At 38.0% G+C, this 24083-nt stretch overlaps 2 protein-coding genes across 2 annotated transcripts in view; both read left to right on the forward strand.

Moving 5' to 3' along the window:
* The window catches only part of LOC114649008 (transmembrane protein 150A-like), a 61140-nt gene extending 38205 nt beyond the window's left edge, over positions 1-22935 (forward strand). The window contains exons 6-8 of the mRNA XM_028798410.2: positions 8902-9029; positions 9715-9892; positions 12384-22935. Of these exons, the coding sequence (XP_028654243.1) occupies positions 8902-9029; positions 9715-9892; positions 12384-12637 (560 nt within the window). The 3' untranslated portion in view covers positions 12638-22935. The remainder of the gene's footprint in view (positions 1-8901; positions 9030-9714; positions 9893-12383) is intronic.
* The window catches only part of fam136a (family with sequence similarity 136 member A), a 429951-nt gene that overhangs the window by 187222 nt on the left and 218646 nt on the right, over positions 1-24083 (forward strand). The gene's annotated exons all lie outside the window — the stretch shown is intronic.

Below are 24083 nucleotides of genomic sequence, written 5' to 3' on the forward strand. Positions count from 1 at the left end.
CGGTTCGTCTTTCAGCAGGACAACGACCCTAAGCACACAGCCAAGATATCAAAGGAGTGGCTTCAGGACAACTCTGTGAATGTCCTTGAGTGGCCCAGCCAGAGCCCAGACTTGAATCCGATTGAACATCTCTGGAGAGATCTTAAAATGGCTGTGCACCGACGCTTCCCATCCAACCTGATGGAGCTTGAGAGGTGCTGCAAAGAGGAATGGGCGAAACTGGCCAAGGATAGGTGTGCCAAGCTTGTGCTATCATATTCAAAAAGACTTGAGGCTGTAATTGCTGCCAAAGGTGCATCGACAAAGTATGTACATGGGATTTCTCCGTTTTTTTTATTTTTAATAAATTTGTAAAAAACTCAAGTAAACTTTTTTCATGTTGTCATTATGGGGTGTTGTGTGCAGAATTCTGAGGAAAAAAATGAATTTAATCCATTTTGGAATAAGGCTGTAACATAACAACATGTGGAAAAAGTGATGCGCTGTGAATACTTTCTGGATGCACTGTGTATGTATATATATATATATATATATATATATATATATATATATATATATATATATATATATATAATATATAAGAGCAAGAGAGAGATATTATTTTATCAGTAAGTGAAGGAAAAAATTTCACCTACATCTGTATCACCCATTTGAAAAAAAGATTGCCCTGTCACACAATCAACCAAAAGACCCAAATTTAAATAACAGGTTTAAATTAGGCTAGACAGATCCAAGATTGTTTGTTGCCAGCCCTTTTAAACATCACTTAAATATAACCTTTCTAGCTATGTGAAATAGCACTCCATGAGTTGATTGAAATTCCAGAAGACCTGAGAAGAAAGAAAATTACTGAACTATATCAGTTGCAAAAGGGTTGCACAGCAATCTCTAAAATCCTGATACTCCAGTGAACCACTGCTAGAGTTATCATAGTCAAATGATACAGAAGAGTGGGCCAGAATTTCTCCACAGTGATTCCAAATGCTGATCTCTTGTTACCAGAGGCTTTTGAATGTAGCTGTTGTTGATAAATGTATTATTTTGAGTGATATAGTTATTAGAAAACCCTTTTCCTTCAATTAATCATTTAAATAGTTGGGGTTGTCTTTTGTGTTATATGAAATTTGCTAGAAGATCAGAAACAAGTATTATACATGAGCAAAAACAGAAGAAATCAGGATGGGGACAAATACTTTTTCTTGCCAGTCTGCTTGGTATAATGAGGGGGGACCCAAAAATTCTTTTAGTCACCTTCAAAATACTCTCCTTAAGATGTAATTCACTTATCCCTGCACATCTTCCATTCCAGGTAAGATTTCCTGAACTTGACTTTTGTAACTGGGTCTGCACTTCCTGCATTTTTTTCCATGTATTTCGAACACAGTAGCAAGCTTCCTGCCTTTCACTCTCAATTTTAATTTCAAGAATAAAAAGAAGTTATAGGCAGCAAGGGTTGTGAAGAAGTAACCAAATTGTTTTTAATCAAAAACTCTTTGACTGATAATGAAGTATGTGCAGGTGTGCTGTCATGGTGCAAAATGCAGTTTTGCCAGTGCCATTGCTGCAAACTTTTTTTCTTTCCTGGTGTTTTCCCATAGACTCCTCAGCAGTTCATTGTGATGTCACTGAGTAACAGTCACAGTAAACAAGCTCTTTATCAACAAGTTCCACCTGTGTTGAAAAAAGTCAATCCTTGTGTCTTAAAAACTGACCCTGATGGTATGGAGAAGAAAAATTGCTGAAGCCACCTGCACGGTTACAGAATAAACACTAAAAATGAACACTTGATTTAGCATGATGCCACTGTGCAGACTGACTAACTACACATGTAGGTACATGATACCTAACTACATATTCAATAACTACACTCTACTCCTGCACTGTTGACCATTTATGGGAAATTTTGGGTCCTCCATCATACTTATCATTTCTCTTTAACTAAACGTTCAGGATTACGGTAAACATGTTTAGTGGATGTTGTTCCTGTCTGTTAATTCAGTGATTCTTTTGGGGCAGTTTTGTGTGTGAATGTGTAAATATGTGACATTAAATTTTATTTACATTGTTGCCAGGTAGCACTATATTTTAAACAATAACTGTGTAGCATTTTATTGTGACTGAAATTAGATTAATTTTTTAGATACTTCCTACTACCCTTTTCATGTTGACAAGTCAAGATATTACTACTTTATTCTGCTATTGGTTCAAAAAGCACAAGATGAGAAGATTTCCTTGCTTTAGGAGATTTAAATTCTGACATTTTATTTTCTTAATTTCCTAAGTTAGCTATTTTGTTTCCCACATATTAAATAGCAAAACGTTTTGCTGCACATCTATATAGTCTTCATTTCCTAGTCATGGGTAGATACACCTTTATTTGTCCCCAGGTGGAAATGTGGCTTCTTATTGGACCTCAGTAAATAAGTAATATAATATTACAACAAAACCCTACCAAATACATTCCAGAATGATTTAAAAGAAAAGAAACTTCCGACTTGGCAGTCATAGTGAGGCATCATCAAAGGGGGTATTGTTGTTGTTAAAAGATGTCACTACCCACATTAAAGGAACACGGTCTCCTAAGAAAAAGTCTGTTATGCCCTTTCTTATATAATTCCTCTGTGTTATGAGACCAGTCCAGGCTGTAGCAATGCACCACCTTCACTCCTTGAATAGTGACCGAATATAGATGCTCTTTTGTAGGGTGAAAGTCAATAACAAATTCAGGATCATTGCTCAAGTTATAATATTCTTCTTCTTCTTTCGGCTGCTCCCGTTAGGGGTTGCCACAGCGGATCATCTTCTTCCATATCCTTCTGTCCTACGCATCTTGTTCTGTTACACCCATCACCTGCATGTTCTCTCTCACCACATCCATAAACCTTTGCTTAGGCCTTCCTCTTTTCCTATTCCCTGGCAGCTCTATCCTTAGCATCCTTCTCCCAATATACGCAGCATCTCTCCTCTGCACATGTCCAAACCAATGCAATCTTGCCTCTCTGACTTAGTCCCAACCGTCCAACTTGAGCTGACCATCTAATGTACCCATTTCTAATCCTATTCCTCCTCGTCACATCCAGTGCAAATCTTAGCATCTTTAACTCTGCTACCTCCAGCTCTGTCTCCTGCTTTCTGGTTAGTATCACCGTCTCCAACCCATATAACATAGCTGGTGTCACTACCGTCCTGTAGACCTTCCCTTTCACTCTTGCTGATACCTGTCTGTCACAAATTACTCCTGACACTCTTCTCCACCCATTCCACCCTGTCTGCACTCTCTTTTTCACCTCTCTTCCACAATCCCGATTACTCTGTACTGTTGATCCCAAGTATTTAAACTCATCCACCTTTGCTAACTCTACTCCCTGCATCCTCACTATTCCACTGACCTCCATCTTATTTACACACATGTATTCTGTTTTGTTCCTACTGAACTTCATTCCTCTCCCCTCTAGAGCATATCTCCACCTCTCTCAGCCTGCTCCCTACTATCGCTACAGATCACAATGTCATCAGCAAACATCATAGTCCACGGGGACTCCTGTCTAATCTCGTCTGTCAACCTGTTCATCACCATTGCAAATAAGAAAGGGCTCAGAGCTGATCCCTGATGTAATCCTACCTCCACACTGAATGCATCTGTCGCTCCTACTGCAGACCTCACCAATGTCACACTTCCCTCGCACATATCCTGTACAACTCTAACGTACTTCTCTGGCACTCCCGACTTCCTCATAAAATATCACAGCTGCTCTCGAGGCACCCTGCCATATGCTTTCTTCAGGTCCACAAAGACGCAATGCAACTCCTTCTGGCCTTCTCTAAATTTCTCCATCAACATCCTCAGAGCAAACATTGCATCTGTGGTGCTCTTTCTTGGCATAAAACCATACTGCTGCTCACTAATCATCACCTCACTTCTTAACCTAGCTTCCACTACTCTTTCCTATAACCTAATGCTGTGGCTCATCAATTTTATTCCCCTGTAGTTACTGCAGTCCTGCACATCCCCCTTATTCTTAAATATCGGCACCAGTACACTTCTTCTCCACTCCTCGGGCATCCTCTCACTTTCCAAGATTCCATTAAACAATCTGGTTAAAAGCTCCACTGCCATCTTTCCTAAACACCTCCATGCTTCCATAGGTATGTCATGTAGACCAACGGTCTTTCCATTTTTCATCCTCTTCATTGCTGTCCTTACTTCCTCCTTGCTAATCTGTTGCACTTCCTGATTCACTATCTCCACATCATCCAACCTCTTCTCTCTCTCGTTCTCTTCATTCATCAGCCTCTCAAAGTACTCTTTCCATCTGCTCAACGCACTCTCCTCCCTTATGAGTACGTTTCCATCTTTATCCTTTATCACCCTAACCTGCTGCACATCTTTCCCAGCTCGGTCCCTCTGTCTAGCCAATCAGTACAGGTCCTTTTCTCCCTCCTTAGTGTTCAACCTCTCATACAACTCCTCATACGCCTTTTCTTTAGCCTTCGCCACCTCTCTCTTCACCTTGCGCCTTATCTCCTTGTACTCTTGCCTACTTTCTGCATTCCACTTATTCTTTGCCATCCTCTTCCTCTGTATGCTCTCCTGTATTTTCTCATTCCACCACCAGGTTTCCTTTTTCTCTTTCCTCTTTCCAGATGTCACGCCAAGCACCCTTCTTGCTGTTACCCGTACTACATCTGCTGTAGTGTCCCAGCTGTCTGGTAACTCTTCATTGCCACCCAGTGCCTGTCTCACCTCCTCCCTAAACTCAACCTTGCAGTCTTCCTTTTTCAACTTCCACCATTTGATCCTTGGCTCTGCCCTCACTGTCTTCCTCTTCTTGATCTCCAACGTCATCCTACAGACCACCATCCTATGCTGCTTAACTACACTTTCTCCCGACACTACTTTGCAGTCTTCAATCTCCTTCAGATCAACTGTTCTGCATAGGATGTAATCTACCTGTGTGCATCTTCCTCCACTCTTGTACGTAACCCTATGTTCCTCCCTCTTCTTAAAATACGTATTCACCACAGCCATGTCCATCCTTTTTGGCAAAATCCACTATCCTCTGACCTTCTTCATTTCTTTCCTTGACACCATACCTGCCCATCACCTCCTCATCTCCTCTGTTCCCTTCACCAACATGCCCATTGAAATCCGCTCCAATCACCACTTTCTGTCCCTTGGGTACACTGTTCATCACTTCATCCAACTCACTCCAAAAATCTTCTTTCTCACCCATTGCACACCCAACTTGCAGTGCATATGCACTAACAGCATTCATCATCACACCTCCAATTTCCAGCTTCATAATCATTACTCTGCCTGACACTCTTTTCACCTCCAAAACACTCTTGACATACTGTTCCTTCAGAATATCTCCTACCCCATTTCTCCTCCCATCCACACCATGATAGAACAATTTGAATCCACCTCCAATCCACCTGGCCTTACTCCCCTTCCATTTAGTCTCTTGCGCGCACAATGCATCAAACTTCCTTCTCTCCATCATATCTGCTAACTCTCTCCCTTTACCAGTCATACTGCCAACATTCAAAGTTCCTACCATCAGTTCCACTCTCTTTACTTTCCTCCTCTCCTCTTGCCTCCGGAAACATCTCCCCCCTCTTCTTCCGCTTCTTCTTCTTCGTTAAGTTATAATATAAAAAAAAAAAAAAAAGAGTTGGGTCTGACTATTTTAACCCCCAGCTTCTTAGTGAAATGTATCTTGCAGCAGGATATTCCAATGTCGGCAAAGTCTGGTTTGTCTGTATTTGATCCTGCTGTATTGTTAGCCTGAAGGATGGCAGTGTTTCCAGGTTCAGTGAGTCTGAGCATTTATAGAATGCTTTCCGAATACTCTGGAAAACCAAACTATAATTGATAAATATAAGTAGAAAATAGAAAATTTAACCCAGTGTATCAATGGAAGCCATTTCATTTTATGAGTTTTGTTCCACTTTCTAAACATAAGCAGAGCAATAGGGAATTGGGAAGCAGTTTATGTTAGTGTTTTGACTTTTTTTTTCTTCTTTTTCTCTCTAAGCCTTTGTGCTACAAAATAAAAGATAAAACTGTACTTGGTTTACTTGGACACAGTTTTTACTTGATCCTTAAAATCTAGTATGCTGAACAAGACCATACTCTGTAGACAACTGAAACATTGTGTCACGTAGTTTCTTTATTTTTCAGTACAGAAATAAGTTGACTTTGGTGGAAGACAATTACAGTTTACAGATCTGCAGCAATATGCTCAGCTTAGTTTAGTAAACGTTTTTAAATATTAATTTATTGACATCATAATTAGTAACTTGATAAACTGGTCAGGTCATCACTGAATCTTTTATTACAAAGCACAGTGGACAGCAACTAGAGCATGGACACTTCCTTCAAAATATGCTAGCAGGCGTATGAACAGCAGAAGGTCGGTGTGTTTCAAAAGATGTAACAGGGAACTGGTATTTGAGGATATGAGTCAGCATGTAAAAAGGAACGAATATTTTGCAGTGAAAAGCTATGTATTAGTAAATGAACAAGGGGGCTCCGCCCCCTGCTCGCTTCGCTCGCCTACCCCCGGCGTTTTGAACCCGTGCCCGCTGGGCAGCCACGTGTCCGGATGACGCACGTTTAATACGGAGCGTTTGCCCGTGTCATTCTGGAGTCCCCCACTGGTAATACAGAGCTTCGTCCGTACTATTACGCGGTGCATTTTGGACTACTGCGGACCCCGTAGTTTTTCTCGTTTCAGTTTGTATCTTTGGTCAGTTGAGCTCATGTTTTTCAAGCTTTTGAATTCCGGTCTTCATTATCTGTAACCTGCTGTCCATGTGCGTGGCCCCCTTGTTCAACCTGTTTATGACGTTTTACTTTGCTTTCTACTCTGTCTTTAATTTCTGACCTAGCTTTATTCCGGTTTTGTTTCAATGACACTGGGTCCGTGGTGATTATATGTAAAGGAGGCAGTCTAATTTTACCCTTTTGACAACTACGTGTAAATTCATTATTTGTATTGCCAGTTGTTTCTTCTGGGAAGTTAAGTGAATGACAATGATTGCAAATGACATTCATTAATCCCAATGAATTTTCCTCAATAGTGGACTCATTATTGAAGGCGTTGTCAGCCAACTGGCGTAAGCATTTAGCAGGTGTCTGGCGTTGATGTCCGCGACGGGCATGTTTTGCTTGTGGCGTTTGACTGACGCGTTGTTGCATGTACATTATTTGTGACGCGCTATTTTGTAGTTTTAATTGATTTGCTACCGCTTTGCGAAATAAGGAGGATCGCACTCACTGTTAATATGTATCCTTTTCTGCAGTTGAACGGTTAATAGTGCTTTATTGTAAGGAGATACACCTATGCTCACACCTATGCTGCCTAGTGTGAAGGTGTTCAGATGACGTATGTTTAATATGGACGTTTACTTTAGAAATGTGGTTTTGGGTGTCACTTCTTATTGGGGGGGGGGGGGGGTTGAGGATTGTTGTTGCGCGAGCGTCTTCTTTCTTTTTGTGTCCCATGGGCTTGACACCTACGCCGACACCCATGCTGCCTAGTGTGAAGGTGTCGACGTTCACTTTAGAATATGTGGCTTTGGGTGTCACTTCTTATGGATGTGTGGGGGGGGATTGTTGTTGCGCGAGCGTCTTCTTTCTTTTTGTGTTCCTGTGTCTTGTTTGAATCCCCCTCTTTGTGTGTGTCCCGTCCCTTGCTTGTAGGGTCTGTGGGGTGGTTTTGTGTTCTGTTTTATTGTCTTCCATGGGCTTGTTGAATCCCCCTCTTGGTGTGTGTCCCGTCCCGTCCCGTGCCTGTAGGGGGGGGGGGGGGTCGTGCCTTGCCGTTGTGCGCTCGTCTGTTCTTTTTTTTTTGTTGTGTTTAGTTTCGTGTGCAATGTGTTTTGTGCTTTGCCCGCGGTTGAGTACTTTTTTATGTGCCTTTTCCTTTTTTCGGTGCTTGTGTGACTCCTTTTTGTATGTGCTCACTCCTTTTTTCTGTGGTCTTGTCCGCCACTCGCGGCCCCTCATCCGCCTTTGTCGCCCTCTTTTGTCCGCCTTTCTCCGACTCTCGCGGACTCTTTTTGCGCCTGTGCCTCTCGCGGACCCTCATCCGCCTCTCTCGCCCTCTTTTGTCCGCCTTTCTCGGCTCCTCAGCCGACTCTCGCGGACTCTTTTCGCGCCTGCGCAGTACGTCTTTTTGCAGCTACGGCCCATGGCCGGATGTGCCTGTGTCCATCATCCGGTTTAGCATTCTCGGTTAGTAATATAGATAACTTTAAAATAAAAAAAGTAAAGACAATACATTTTTAAAGACATTATGTGAAACATTTTACTTTTACATTTTAGAATTGCATTGGATACCCTCACCTAATTTTTCCTTTACCTATTGCTGACTAAATAAAAATATTGTATTTCAGCAATGTATCCAGTTTTCTCTTACAGTTTACAGAAAGTCTAAGTGTATGTGTGTGTTTTGTGTGTATGAGTGTTTCCTGCAATGGAAAACATCTCGCCCAGTATAAATTACTGCCCTTGTGTATGATGCTGCCAGTATACTATAAATTCTACCTCTCTGTGTTCTTTTGCCGTATAAAGCAAATTCAGAAAACATATTAATTGATGGATGATTAGGAACCACACTTCTAGTTCTAGAACTGAAAGACGCATTTCACTGACATTGTTTTAAAATTTTAAGGAGTGACTTAGATGTCTTATGTTCATTGCAGTACTAGTTCAGAAGAAATCCAAAACACGATATGTCTAGACCTAGATGCATAGTACTACTTTTTGTTACCCATAATAATCATTCAGCAAATGGCCTAAGCAGTCTTCTGTCTTGTATATCCATATTCAAACAATGTATCACTGATGGTCTTCTCTTAACCCGCCCCACCCCCACCCCTTCTTTCAAATAGTGGTCATGGTCTGTATGCTTCGATATGCTCAGGTCATTGAAAGAAGTCGCCGCTCCTGGATAAACACTATGGGGCTGATTACTGGCTGCACCAACGCTCTTGGGTTGGTAATGGTTGGCAACTTTCAGGTAAATATAAACACATTTTGATAAGTAAAGTATAAGAAATAATGTTAAGCTAGTGGTTCAATTTTCAGGCAACCACGTTTTCTTTTCTTTTTATTTCTATCTTCTGCTTCGCTCTATACATCAACTTACTTTGCATTTTATTGTTGCATGACCATGCAGAGTCTGAAAAGATTAAAAAGGACTTAATTTTTTCAAGCCATTTTAGTAACTGTGATCACAAAACTGTAAAGTAGTGCTCAAGTAAGGTTTTACTATAAAATGGCTTGAAATTCAGTGTGGCACATTCATATGCACAAAGCAAGGTAAAAATGCAGAAAGAAGTTTTAATATTAGTGTCTGTTCCATCTGCATTGCATTACTTTGTTCACTAAATATAACAGCATACTGTGATTGTATAAACACAAATCTAATCACTGTTCTTTTAACTTAAAGGAATGTTACACATATGGAAAGTGGGACACATATATGGGGGTTAGTTGAGCTTACTTTTCCCCTAGGGTGATGCCTTCTTCGGTATTTATGAAATTTTGTGTACAGAGATAAAGCTTTGAGAATGGTGTAAGGGTCACTTACCTATTCCAGTGGCTTGTCTAACTGATCACATTTTGGCTTTGCATCACAGAGTGATACAAGCCACGTTCCTTGTGTGCCTGCAACTAGGATTTTTTCATTCTGTTACTTCTAGGTGGACCATGCCAAGTCTCTACATTACATTGGAGCAGGAGTTGCCTTTCCAGCTGGACTGCTGTTTGTAGGCCTGCAGTGTGTGCTTACTTATCGTATTGCCATGACGGCTCTGGACTACTGGATGGCACATCTGCGTGTTGCTCTCACCATTGTGGCCTTATTTTCATTGGTTCTAAGTATCCTTTGCAGTTTGTGTATGAATGAAGATGTAGATTTGCAAATGAATGAGACATCTAGGTAACAAATTGTTCTTTTTGTCGAAATGCAGCTATATTTGGCTACATCTGTTCCACTGGACTACATGCCATGTGTGTCTGTTTATAATTCAAATAATGTTCTGATCCATATTTTGACATTAGTTTTGGTGTTGATCTTACCAGTGTTAATGTTGTCTTTCTGGGGGGGGGGGGGACAAAAGGTTTGTTATCAATTTCATAAATGGCTAATAAATGTAGACTTACCTGAAAAGACTATGGATCTAGACCTTATCAGTATGTTATACAACTAGAAATCTTACAGTACTTGTTCATCTAATTTTTCCATAGCTTCACAGTTCCACTACGGATGAACCATTGTAGCTTTTTACATTTTAGTTCTTTCTGGCTATTGACCATCTTACTAACTGATCCTTCTATTACCTTTTCATAAATTGTGCTCCCACCCTCTTATTTACAGAAGTGAATGTGCCAAGCAGCCTAACCCCCTCGTCCAGTTCTATCAGTGCACACTGCTGTTAGTTAAGACCTCCATGTCCAGCTGCCACTGCCATCTTGAGTAGCTAGTATTAGTGCTGGGAGGTATACCGGTTCATAAAGAAAACTGTTTTTTATTTTTGTTATGATAATGGATTTTTCTTATACAGCAATACCGGTTTAAATAGCCTAAACAACGTTTGGAACATGGCGCAGCAGGAAACTGTTTAAGGGGGGACTTTTTTCACTGCTACAATGCTAAACATGCACAGAGTACATGCGTTAGTGGAGGTATTGAGTGGTGAAAATTGACAGAGAACATTCTGAAGCTGTAGCAGACAATAAAGTTGAACATGATGACACAGAAGAACTTTTGCCGAAAAAAGGAGCCGCATCTGTTGTCTGGAGATTTTGGTTTTAAAAGGTCGGATGTGGACCAAACAACTATTTACTGCAAATGCTGTGGAGCTAAAGTTGTTGCTGAAGGCGGCAACACGAGCAATTTACTGCACCACCTTGGCCGCAAACATGCTTTGGAGTACCATGAATGTATGGAACTAAGATTGGCACTCTCCACGTCCTCCGGTAAAACTGAAAATGCTAGAGGACATTCGAGTCAGACGTCACTTGTAGACGCATTTGCTAGAGGACTGCCTACGACAAAAAAAAAAAACGGTGGATCGAGATAACCAACACCATTAAAATTCCATATAGCTAACTTGTCAGTGGACAGAGATTGTTGACATTAACAGACAGTGTAGTTGGTTTACAAAAATAATCTAAGACCTGTTCAGTGCAATACAACTTTTGACAAGCACCTCTGGATATTGTACTAAGTCTAAATGCCTCTTTGGATGGTTGAAAATATGTTGTCAAAATTATAGTTTAAGTTGTCTGCAAAATTTGTTCAAGAAAATGGTTCTATATTTTGACTGCAACTGTAATGCAATGTGATTCCTTCTCTTCATTAGTGCCACCCCCTTGAAAACTATCACTTTATGGGGCCATGCAAACCTGTATTAATATTTGTGTGCACATTCAAATTTTTTTGTACAATTCTCATGACAGTGGAATAGCCAGTCTACTGCAGTAATTGCAGTGGAAAATGTGGTTAACATCCACTCATGCATGGAGAAAAAAATACCGTTGAAAACTGTGAACTGGTATAATTTTGAAAAATACTGTGATATAGAATTTTGGTCATACCGCATACTGCACATTCCCTTCTGTCATTGAAATCGTACTTCTGCCATTTATCAACAGGTCTGCAGCTTCATTAAAAGATACAGCTGAGCCTTTAAGTGTATAATGGTGTCTGTGTTTCCAGCCATGCACTGTACAGTATTGCTGTTCGAAATGGAAATGGTTTAGAATGTTTTCAGCTGCGGCAACATTTTATGAATTTAAGATTTTCTCTCATATTAAGACACACCCTCAATCAGTTTTCCTATTTTATTCATCCATCCATTATCCAACCCGCTACTTGTTAACTACAGGGTCAGGGGGGTCTGCTGGACCCAATCCCAGCCAACACAGGGCGCAAGGCAGGAAACAAACCCCAGGCAGGGTGCCAGCCCACCGCAGTTTCCTTTTCTATATTAAGAGTTAAGTATTTATTGAAAGCAAAAACATAATTTTTTCTGTATTTGGGAATTGGTTTGTGTAAATACATATCTAAGTGGTGTGTGTGCTAATTTTGATTAAAGCAAACTTTAGGTTTGACTCTGTTGCTGCTGAGTTGTTCAAGTAAAACTGTAGCCTTGTGTAGGGGAGAGCTCTTTGTAGAGTTCACACTTAAGACTTGGACCTCCCGTAAAATACAGTAATTTTTCATTTTCCATGTGTTTTTGTCAAAAACGTAACTATTCAAAGTAACAGACATTTTAAGCAAGGGTTTGTTCTCTGTCTCTCTCTAATCCAATATTTATAATTAAAATAAAGCAGTACTATATTTCCTTAACTAATGATACTTCAGGTGGCATCTTTTTCATTCATGAAAGCTTCCTGCTCCAGCATGCTGCTGCCGTATGCGAATGGATCTTCACTGTTGACATCCTGGTATTCTATGGGACTTTTACTTACGAGTTTGGTGCTGTCACCAATGATACAATGGTAATTGGACTGCAGCACCGAGGGCCAGTGAGTGCCAGCAAGGCCTGCAAATCTCCAGGGAGTAGTAGTACCTCAACACAACTCAACTGCAACCCAGAGAGTATTGCCATGTTATAATTGCCATGTAGAAGAAAGACTGTCATAGGCAACAAACTTGGGCATATCCTAAAACGCCTTTCAAAGTTAATAATTGAGAGGTAGCTGGGATGTAGATGCATAGGCTTCTGTCTTTCAGAGAAGTTAGATGGGAGCCCATCAAGAGCTGTGTGTGTGTATTTTTTTTTTCTTCTTTTTGAAAGCCAGGGGGTATGATAACTGTGCAACTCTAGGAGGCCAATGTATTTCTTCAAGTGGTAGATGCAGTAGACAAAAGAAATTTACTTTTCTACCTACTGGAGTTTGACCTGATATTTACTTATGATTGCTATGGATTAATTAATGGGTGTAGGGTTTTTATAGCAGGTCTTTCTCACAACCAACATGTTTTTCACGTTTCTAGCAATCACACCTAGAATGGGTTTGGCTTTGTTGTGGGATTTTAGTGGGTACTTTTAGCTTTTTTTTTAATTTTGTTTTAATCAGGAGACTCATGCTTTAAAAAGGGCTCTATGTTACAAATAACTTTTTGGCATCATTTATTACTTTTTTAGCAATAAACACATCATCCCCCCACATCCCAAAAAAGAATAATTGGTGCTGAAGATACTTCCCTTATGTTTGGTTTTAGAAACTTTATGTTGGCTATTAATATTCTTATGTCTAAGGAGTGGCATAAGACAGACCAGCCCAGGTTATAGACAATCATAGTTGGGCCTTTATTTAGAAACCATTTAGGATCTTTATATTAGCGATGAGTTTGCACATGAAAACATCCTATATTTCTTTTAATTAATCAAAAAAGCAGATGCAGCTGTGGCTCAGACCTTAGCGCAATTGCTTGGTATGCAAGGCCATATAAATTATTTGTTTTAGCAATGTAGACCAGTCCTGGGACAAATACAAATGAGTATTGTTTTCAAGTTTAGGATTAAAAATTATGCTTTGTATGGTTGCAGCATTTAAATATGTTTTTTTAGTTATGAATGTTCAAATGTTCATTTTATTCAGTTGCTTGAGCATGCATAACTTTTTTTTCTTAATGAATTCACTATTTTAGCCTTTTTTTCACTAATGCAAAATAACGCATCATGAGGTACCTCACGTTTTACCCTCTTCTATGTTAAGTATTCTAAGCTGAACATTGGTCTTTTTTCACCATAAGAGTCGGTTCTACTCTGAGAATCTCCAAGAAGATCAATAACATATAGGCACACTCAAAGTTAGGGAGTTATTTTACAAGTTCACATAGTGTTGAAATATACCAAATCAACTCCAGCAATCCTCAGTTAAATTCAAATAACTTGAACAAGAAAATACCATCTTGCTTCATTTAAACTACAAATATAAAGAAGCCTTTTTTGTTTGAGATTTTTATTTTATGTTGATGTCTTCAAAAAAAATTTTTTTTGTAACTTGCCGTAGCTGAAAGCTGTAAAGGCATTTTTGCTAAATAAACACATTCATTTTGTTTACTTAAAAGACTCTTGTGCCAGGTAAAGAATTGCCATAAAAGGATGTTTCTGTGACTATATTTTACATGATATACTTGGAATGTGTTTACACATATTCAGCCTTTGCAATAAATGTTATCATATTTATTACTACTATTGATATTTAAAAAATGTAACAAAGTGAGTTATTTACTAGTACAGAGTAAATTATGTCATCTGTACCAATTATTATTATTACTTTTTTTTTTAGTGCTGTTAAAAGTAAGTTCACCTCATGAAAACGAGTGTGTTCTTCAAAATATTTACCTATACAGTGGGGGAAATAATTATTTGATCTCCTGCTGAATTTGTAAGTTTGCTCACTTACAAAAAAATGAACAGTCTCTAATTTTTATGGTAGTTTCATTTTAATGGAGAGAGAGACAGAAAATCAACCAAACATCCATAAAAACACATTACATAAGTTATAAATTGATTTGCATGCCATTGAGAGAGACAAGTATTTGATCCCATACAACCCTACTAGAGTTCTGGCTCCCACAGATTGGCTGTGTGCCCATGTGGCACACTGATTGCAATCAATCAATCAATTACATGTACTTCTGATCTCAACTTATGTGTATAAAGCACACCAATTTCTACCATTCCAACCTCTCCACCACCATGGGCAAGACAAAGAGCTGTCAAAGAACGTTAGGGACAGGATTATAGACCTGCACAAGGCTGGAATGGGCTACAAGACCATCAGCAAGAAGCTTGGTGAGAAGGTGACAACTGTTTATTCGGAAAATGGAAGAAATATAACATGACCATTGATCACCTTTGGCCATAAAAATTAAAGACTGATCATTTCTTTGTAAGTGAGCAAACTTACAAATTCAGCAGGGGATCAAATAATTATTTCCCCCACCATATGCATATTTGTTCTTCAAATGAACATTATATATGGATAAAGGTGATTTTACGAATAACAATGAATATTATTTTTTCCATTCATTAAATAAGTCAGAAATGCATTTGTCTCCTTTGGAGAAAAAATACGTACACCCGTAGCTTTAACAGTTGGTGCTACCCACTTTAGCAGAAATAAGTTCTTGTAGGCATTTATTGTAATTCTCAATCTTCTGCATCAGCTACAATAATTTTGTCCACATGTCCATACAGAAGTCCTTCAAATGTATGATGTTTTAAGTCTTTCTTGCATGTACTACCCACTTCAAGTTCCTCCACAGAATTTCAGTGGTATTGAAATCTGTACTTTGACTCGAGCTTTTCATAACCCTCCATTTATTGTGTTTGAGCCATTATTTGGTAGATTTGGTTTGGGCCATTGTTTGGTTGCAGCGTACACTTCATCTTTTTGACAGATGACCTCACCTTCTCCTTGTGTATTCTGGGGGGCAATGCATAATGACTTTATGATGTAAAGTTGGCCAGGCCCTAAGGCAGATAAGCAGGCTCAAACCATAATACTTAAACCATCTTGGTGTACAGCTGGTCAAACGTTCATCTAGTCAAAGGCAGGTGTGACCAAACGTGACATGTGGCATTGTGGCCAAGTGGCTCTACTGTTGTGTCATCTGTCCAGAGCACAATGAATTTCAAACTTCAGCCTTCTATCAGTATTTGTTTTTGGAAACCAAATGCTTTTTTTCCATTGTCACCTTGCATGGAGGGCATGGTGCAGTCTCCTTCAAATGTTTCAGTCATGCATTTTGTAATGAAATCTGTCAAGGATTGCTATAAATCCTTTGATGCTATGTCCATAGCAACTGCTGATTTCTTGGGCATAATTTGGTAGGATGAAGTGGCTTAGTGCTTTGAAATTTTCTCCATTTGTAGATTTTTATTTTAATATTGAAGTGGTTAACTAGTAATTGCTTGTAAATGGCTTTAGCAGTGTGATGTAATGGTTAACACTTCAAACCCTGAGGCTGTAGGTTCAGTTCCCACTACTTACACTGTGTAATGATGAGCAAGTTGCTTCACTTTTCTGTGTTCCAATTGAAAAAAGCAAAAAGGGGGGGATAAAAATATATTTCAGATGTTGAAAGCCACCTTGGGTAAAGGATTCATCCTAATCATAAGTAATAGTAGAATGTTTTCAATTGATATTAACAGACTTTCTTCTAAGAATCTCAGAGAGGTGTCTTGCTCTTGGCATGATGTAGCCTCAATTGCTCAGACCAAAGTACACCACAGGTTTCTGATGTTTCCAGGTTACTCTCTAATAATAATCTAATAATTTGTACCTGATTGGGAACACCGGACTGTAAATGTACAGTATGCATTTCGTACAGTAAAAATGGACGGGTTGTACTATTTTTTTCACAAGGGAATTGCATTTCTGTTGGTTTAAGTGGAACAAATACGTGAAATATGTGATGTTTTAATGTTATTTTTTTAAAATGATTTCCTTTATTAAGTATTATTGAAATGATGATCAAATACAAATTGTGTCCAAATATTTAAAAACAGACTTTTTCATGGGGTCTACTTTTTAACACCACTGTGTATAAACTTAAGTCTGTTGTACGTATTAGGAGTTAACTTAAAAAAACAGTTAACCAGAATTCAGTTAAAAGACCTTTGTTAACATCTTTACCAATTTAGAATATTGAAATGAATTCATATATTTAAGTTTAGTATTATCAGCATATTATTTTGTAGTCTTAAGTATTCTTGCTCCTTCTAAAACTGTTTTAAACTAACTTTTCATTAGTTTAGCAAAAGAAAGTTTGTTTAAAATAGTGTAACTTGCAAAAGAAATGTAAATAAGCTTTGATAGTACTTGAAGAAGAATCCCCACATTTTTCCATGATTTAATAGCGAAAAGTTGTATTTCCTGTACGAGCTTTGGGGGGAAAAAACTTGAGGAATGAAACAGCACAGCTATTTCCGGAAAAGACCCATGATGTCATTGGTTTAGTATTGATCCAACTGAAGAACTCAAAATCACAAGAATCAATGCGGCCGCGTATGCTATATTGCTATACTTTTAGGCATATGGCTAGCCCGTCCCTGATTGCCACCTTGATTCTTTGGATATATTGAACCAGTCCCCTCTTTCTTGTGTTTGGTACTGCTTCATCATTTTTACACCAAAACTTTTTCATAGCATCATACGCTATTAAAACCCAGAAAAATTGACTAGTACCCCTTAACACTATTTATAAATATTTCTATGTACAGATCAGCTACACATCTGATGAAGGCCATACAGATGAAATGGTATCTCTTACCTTCTTTCCTTCTCGGCATGGACAAAACTTTTTACCTTTTTCCAAATGTATGAATATATGCATATACATGTATTTTTGTGTGTATGCAATATTTTTTTTTTATACAAATAGTTTTTTACTGCCAAAAAGTGATTTTACATTTTTAGTACATGTAAGTATTCAGAACGTTCGGAAAATCTAACATATTTGGCTGAAGTATATTGCTGTGTATTTGATAATTCAAGACATTATCTTAAAAAAAAAATACAATATTCTATTTTCTATTTCCATATGACATTTTATTGTATAAAGAATATGTTTAAATTGAAATCACTTGTAAGTTATTCTTGTAATTTTTCTGGCAAAAAATAATTTTCTTTTGTGCATTGTGCAATCCTGATTAAATCTTGATAGAAAATGCAGAAAGTCTGCTAATTTATTACCTTTAGATATTTAGGTTTTTCCATGTTGTATTTCTTCTTAGTTCAATATATTTAAGCTAAAACATGAATATTTAACATTTTAATCATTTTTGAATCATTAACACATACTTTACATTTTAATGTTTACATTATTACATAATACATAATTAAGAAGCTATTGTTAAGTTTGTCATACATTTTAAAATGCAGTTGCAGTACACTTTCATATGTATCACTACATCAAATGCAAAGCACAGATAATGCAGAGCAGTTGCCTGTGCAGGTAAACTCTCACTCGGTAGAAGTTATTTTCAGTTAACAATCCTCTTCAATGAGCAGTCCAGTTTTAAACATTTTTAGGAACATTTTTTATATGCCTTTCCACCTAACATGTTGTATAATTAAATTGAAACATTACATTTGAAGTAAATATCAATTTTTCCCCCAAATGTTTCTATATTATATATGAATATTATCATATAGTTAAAAAATTATTTAACGTGTAGTTTTCAGTATGCTTTAAAAGGAGAGCTCTTGAAATTGTGAATATAAATGTTTGCACCCCCCATTGTTTTGGGTGCTGTCAAGAGCTCACTTAATAAATTTTGCCTTCAGGCTTTATTTTGAAATTAGGTCTGTTATCCTTGTTACATATAACTGTATATGTTTTAACATCATCAATCTCTGTCTCTCTTTGTCTTTTTGAACTACTGTTGCTTATGGATGTTTGCTTACAACTTTCCTGGTTTAAGACATGGCAGTGGTTTTTCCGTACAATAAGCTACTTTTTTCTGACATAGGAAAATTAGGTGCATCATTGTTATTGAGGTAAAATCACTTAATATTTGCTCTGTATTTGCTTCATACTGAATTGAATGTATGTCTGTGTTAACGTATACTGTAACTACACACTGCTTATTTAGGCTGTCTGTTCCTGTGTTTTGGATGGTGTTCTGGGGCAGAGGTTAGTGTGACATCATAGTGCTTAGTCCTTCATTTTTGTATGTTCACCCACACCATGTCTTAATTGATGACACTAAATTCGGTTGCTGTAGGGTGGGGTAACTGCACTGCAAAGCAAATTAATATTCCCTTCCCAAGTAAGTTAATAAACACCGACGATCAGGTGTAGAAAAGAATAAAACAAACACAGCTTGCAGCACAGCCCCCTTTCAGCAATCTTTTTTTTTTCTTCTTCTACTCTCTGGATTGTCAGATCACATGTTAACACCCCGATTAAAAATGGAAGCAAAGACATGTGTCTGCAAGACTTTGACTTTTCACTGTTATTCAAGGGAAACCCTTACTTACTTGAAATTAGCAAATAAATGCACGGGACAGAGGAGTTGTGCATAGTTTCTTCAAAGATATGTCCAGTATTTTTCAATTCAAAGTTATTTCTTCACAAGAATGTTATATGCCACATGAATTTGTGTTTTAAAAATAAGATGTTTTCTATAAATTTTTAAAAATACATAAGACAGTTCTGGTGTTTTATAATGTAACCCATGGGACACAGGGCACCACTGGAAAATAAAGACTAAAAACTTACCAAATATGTCATCTTTGAAATGTCAAAACATGCCTTTCATGTTTCCAATAGATGTTTGTGAGAACAGAAACGATTTGGAAATAATTACTTTATCACATATTCCTAGTACCATTTTTCTCAAGGTAAGGATACATTTTCTATTCACTTGTATTATATGAGTGGCCTTCTTGGGCGGAGGTCTCACATAAATTTTGATATAAATCAACAATTGGCATTTACTGTTTTCTGTGATTTTTGTCCTTTAAGTGGAAATCTTGCTCATGGGGGTGAAAGGTTCTTGTGAAAGAAGACAAACTCTGGTGGTCTTTTTAAAATGACTGAATCTCATAATATTTAATTTTTTTTTTCTTTGAAAATGGTGTGTATTAGCTGTTTTGCAATATGTTTTGATGTGGATCAATGGTAGAAAACTTTAACTTTTAACATTCTAAAAATAAGCCAGGAGTGACTTATGTTTTTTTTATTATTATTATTTATTTATAGAAAGTATTTAACTTTATAACACGTTTGCATGAAAATGCATATACACAATTGTTCGTGAAGAAATAACTTTGAATTGGGAAAAAAAAACAATTCTTACGAGTACAGAGACTTGGACATATTGTATGAGATATACTGTACTTAATGGTTGCTGTAGAGTTTATAATATTAAGACTTTAATGAAGCTGTAGTTTTAAGAGACAAAATATGCAGAGTGGCACAGGCAGCGGTTTGCAGAAGGCATCCCAGCCTGGGCTTGTTAAAATTTTTGTAAGGATAGGGTCAGTTTCCTTGTATTTCAACAGTGGACAAATTAATGTTAGTGTTAAATGATTTTTCTCTTTTAGTAACTATTATTTTAACTTTAAGGAGGTCTGTAGCTTTATTTGTCCCAGGTTTGGTCAGACTTTATTTCAGCAGTGTGGTCTTTGCCTGCAGCTTGTTTTCAATGACAGGCAGTTGTCCTTTGCTAAAATGTTCGTGTTGATTTAGGGAGGTGACCTGTTCAGAGTTTGGATTTATTCTGTTTTGATCTGGGAAAGGCACAACTAGATATTCAATAGTCTTTAAAGACTACACAAGTCACATTTACTGTAGGAATTGATTAGAATTTATTTTTTTCAATGTTTCTTTTTATAAAGACCAATTACAAAAGTGTTTTCTGTCTGCACTTTCTCTAGAATACATGGAAGTATGTGGCAATTTTTTGACATCATTTCAGTGTTAAATGATGCTTTTCAGTCAGTGTTCAGATAATTGTAATGTGTCTTATGTTCTGGGCTGGTACCTAGTGAACTCAAAATTTAAAAATTGAAATAGTATAATAGAAATAAAAAAAGACAAGTATTTATAGTAGTGACACTGTTATGTCAACCAAAGAAACAATTTCTTTAAGCCTGTATATTCTCTTTTGAATTTATTTATGCAGAGTATGCGTGTCTTTTTCCCCAGTCTACATTGAGCTGTTTTATTTATTTTTTTTGACACCTTATGGCCAGTTTGAAAAGCTGCAGTAGGCTGACCTTCACAGATTATCTGATAGTGATACTTCTGGTGCTTTCTCTCCATTCTGATATAAGAGGTTTCTGCTCCTGCACTTCTCTCTCTACATCATCTCCAGTCAACCTTCTGAGATTTATAGACAGTTCACAAGGGCACGTCACCCTTCTAAGCTGTCTGCCGACCCAAACTGCTTGGGACGCCCGTGATGTGTTCTCATTAAAATAAAGCACTCTTGGACATCTGTATCTCCCACAGAGTGTGTAATGTAATGTTTTCCCTCACTGCTTTATGTTCAGGATGGAGGTCCTGTGTTCTTAGTCCAGAAAGAAGGCTTTGGGAGTGTTCCCTACAGGCAGTGTACACACAGCTGCTGTTGTCTCTGTCCTCCAGGTCCTTGACTTCGCATTGCTTGCATTCTCTTGAGCTTTGTATCCACATGCCCTGCTGGTAAGAAGCTTTGTAACTCCCTTTAGGATATCTGGGCTGGTTCCAGAAAGTGTGAAGCCATGCCTCCTGCTCCGACTCCTCAGCATTGCCTGATGCTAAGTAGAAGATGGGACCATAATACATAAGGTGTACTTGCTAGTTTGCATGTTATGATTGTTTTGGAGCCTGCCTTAGTACACTAAAGTGTCATGGGTTATTGCTGCCTTTTAATAGAGTACATTATCATTAGCTGACATCTTCCACCTGCCGATTTTTGCGTAGTACTCATATTATTGACAGATTATCAGGAAATAGTCTCCCTTTTAAAATCATTGTTCAACTTCTCATCATGTGCAGCACACTATAGTTTCATTTGACCACCACTGGCCTTAGTCAGATGAATGTTGTTTTGATTTTTCTTCTGCTCCTATGTGTAGCCTCTTCTTTTGCAACTGGTATGGCAAGCTTACAGTACATGGAAATACCTCTCAAAACACGAAATGGCATCTGCTCCCCACTATTTGAAGCATCGGCCAGAGAGGTCAGGTCCGCGATACAAACACACCATCATAAGTTGTTTATGCTTCAGCCCAAACAGACCTGCTTAGCTATAGGAGGCAAATGGCAGAGGAAACACTTCTCATCCTAATTGTAACCAGAACTGTCAATTCAGCTAGGGCAGTGTAAACATCTCGCTGTTCAGCTTCCACATGGACACCCAGTTCAGCAGTAGGTGGAAAGCGGCGGAGGAAATGGCGGCATAATATGCACTGTAAATAACCTTTCTTTAGGAAATACAATTCAGAGGTTTTCACTCTTTGTTGACTGGATCAGAGAGGGTTCCTCTCGGCCTTTTTTTTCTACTTGCTTTCTATTTTATTATTGAAAAGAATAAATCTATACAGTATAATAAAGAAATTTCTGAAAAATCTATGAAGAAATTATCATTTTTTGAACACTGTAGAAATCACAGTTCACTTGCCTTCAGCTTTTGAATCATACCTGCTCAGGGTGTCATGAACACCAAGTCTGTGCGTTAGCAGAGACGGCGTGTGAGCACCAAAAACTAAAAGCCGAATGAAGTGTAGGTCGTCACTTTCCTGTCCTCTAAACACCTGCAGGGTGCATTTCTTAGTAAATTGAATGTCCAGACAACTAATTTGACTGTACGCTCCGAGGACAGCCTCTCTTGTGAGTTCGGCTTAGTTCTTCACTGCCGCCTGTAGCACTGACAGTGAGGCCTACATGTGTGTACAGTATGGGGCTGAGTGGGCCAGTGCTGCTGTGCTTGTAACCTACACACCCATCACAAATGGCGTTCTGCGTGTCCCTAGCAAGAATCTGCCATTTCCTTACACCTTGCCATTGATTTGCTTTATCACAATAGTGAAATGAGCCATATCAGAAAAGACCTGTAGTTGAGATCTCTGACCGTACCCAAATGTTGGCTCAGTCCTCATCCTGAGAGTTCATCATTGCAATGGTTTCATTTTATCAACCGTGATATTTGTAATTTATTTTTTAAGCTGATCTTTCTGTACTGTAAAGCAGTGCAATGTTATGGGTGGGGGAGAACCATTCCTTTTAAGGTTTTTATGTTTGTATATTTCTATATAGTTTTAATTTACTTTCAATATAATTCATTATGGATAAAATAAGATTTTTCTTCTATCTCTTTATGTATGAGTATATGTTTATGTATTTTGCTTTAATTTTTACTTAATGTTTCAATCTTAATAAACTCCTCAAGGCAATTTGGAAATCTTGTGTGTGACCTGTGTTTGTCTTTAACACCAAGTCATTAGCTTGTTCTGTTTGTTTTCAGTTGGTGAGCTCAGCTTCTGGATGACCAGTAATTCTTGAGGCTATCATTTCAGACTCTTCTATTAGGTCTTCAGTTGTTTAAATTGGCAGACTCAAGTGTGAAAGTGTGTGGAATGGCTGCCGGGTTTCAGTCCAGCCGCTTTCCTTCTCACTACCCAATTACTGTACTGTGACCAATCAAATACAGTAAGCCATTTTTGCCTTTTTTTTCTTTTTCTTAACCACCTGCCTGTAAACATTTTGAGTATTATCAGACAGCTTGTTCTGACTCTCTATGCTGTTTCAGAATTGGGTACAGAGTATATGCAAGTTAGTTCTGTTTCAGTACCAGTGACAAGTTTGTCAAACTCAGAAATTTTCATGTATTTAATAGAATTTTTTTTTTTACCAAATATCATTACATGGATTTAAAAATATAGCCAAGAAATTACTAGTGCAGCTCGAAGTGACTGATTTTATTTTTTAATTTCATATTCTCCTATGAATGCAAAGGCCCGTTTTCAACAGCCATTCCTTTAGTATCCTAATGCTCAATTCCTTTAGCCCGTCTTTCATTATTCTTGTTTAAATGCTTATTAGCTATTAGAGAAACCTTTAATTGCATTAGTATCACTGATTTTACTAAAATAGTCTCAAATAAAAGTTTTTTTTTCTTGTTTTTCCCCTGCAGGGTCACAAAAAAACAATTCCATCCAGTATGGCAATGGTGGTGCATGGTTTAGAAACTGGATGGATGGATCTGACTGACGCCTCAGTGAAATGACATTTTCTGTCACTTCATTCTCCTGCCACATCGACTCGCTAAAGTGCCAACACCAGAAAAAAGTCTGCACAGGACTTACGAGTGGTCAAAGCGTTCCATAATTTTAAGACAATTTCTACGTCAAGTTTGGGAGTTATAAATCCCAAGTTTGCAATAAGAAGTGGCTTATACACGTTTCCAAGTGTAAGTATGTTTTATACACGGGTCCGCACATTAACATTGTTTTATGGGAAGTATTTTCTGCAAAAAAAGGAGTCATTTGTGAAAATTTTGAAAATAAAATCATCTTTTCATTTTCCATACCCATCTTGGTGTGTCAGTGT

Source organism: Erpetoichthys calabaricus, chromosome 1 (assembly GCF_900747795.2).
Source record: "Erpetoichthys calabaricus chromosome 1, fErpCal1.3, whole genome shotgun sequence".
NCBI lineage: Eukaryota > Metazoa > Chordata > Cladistia > Polypteriformes > Polypteridae > Erpetoichthys > Erpetoichthys calabaricus.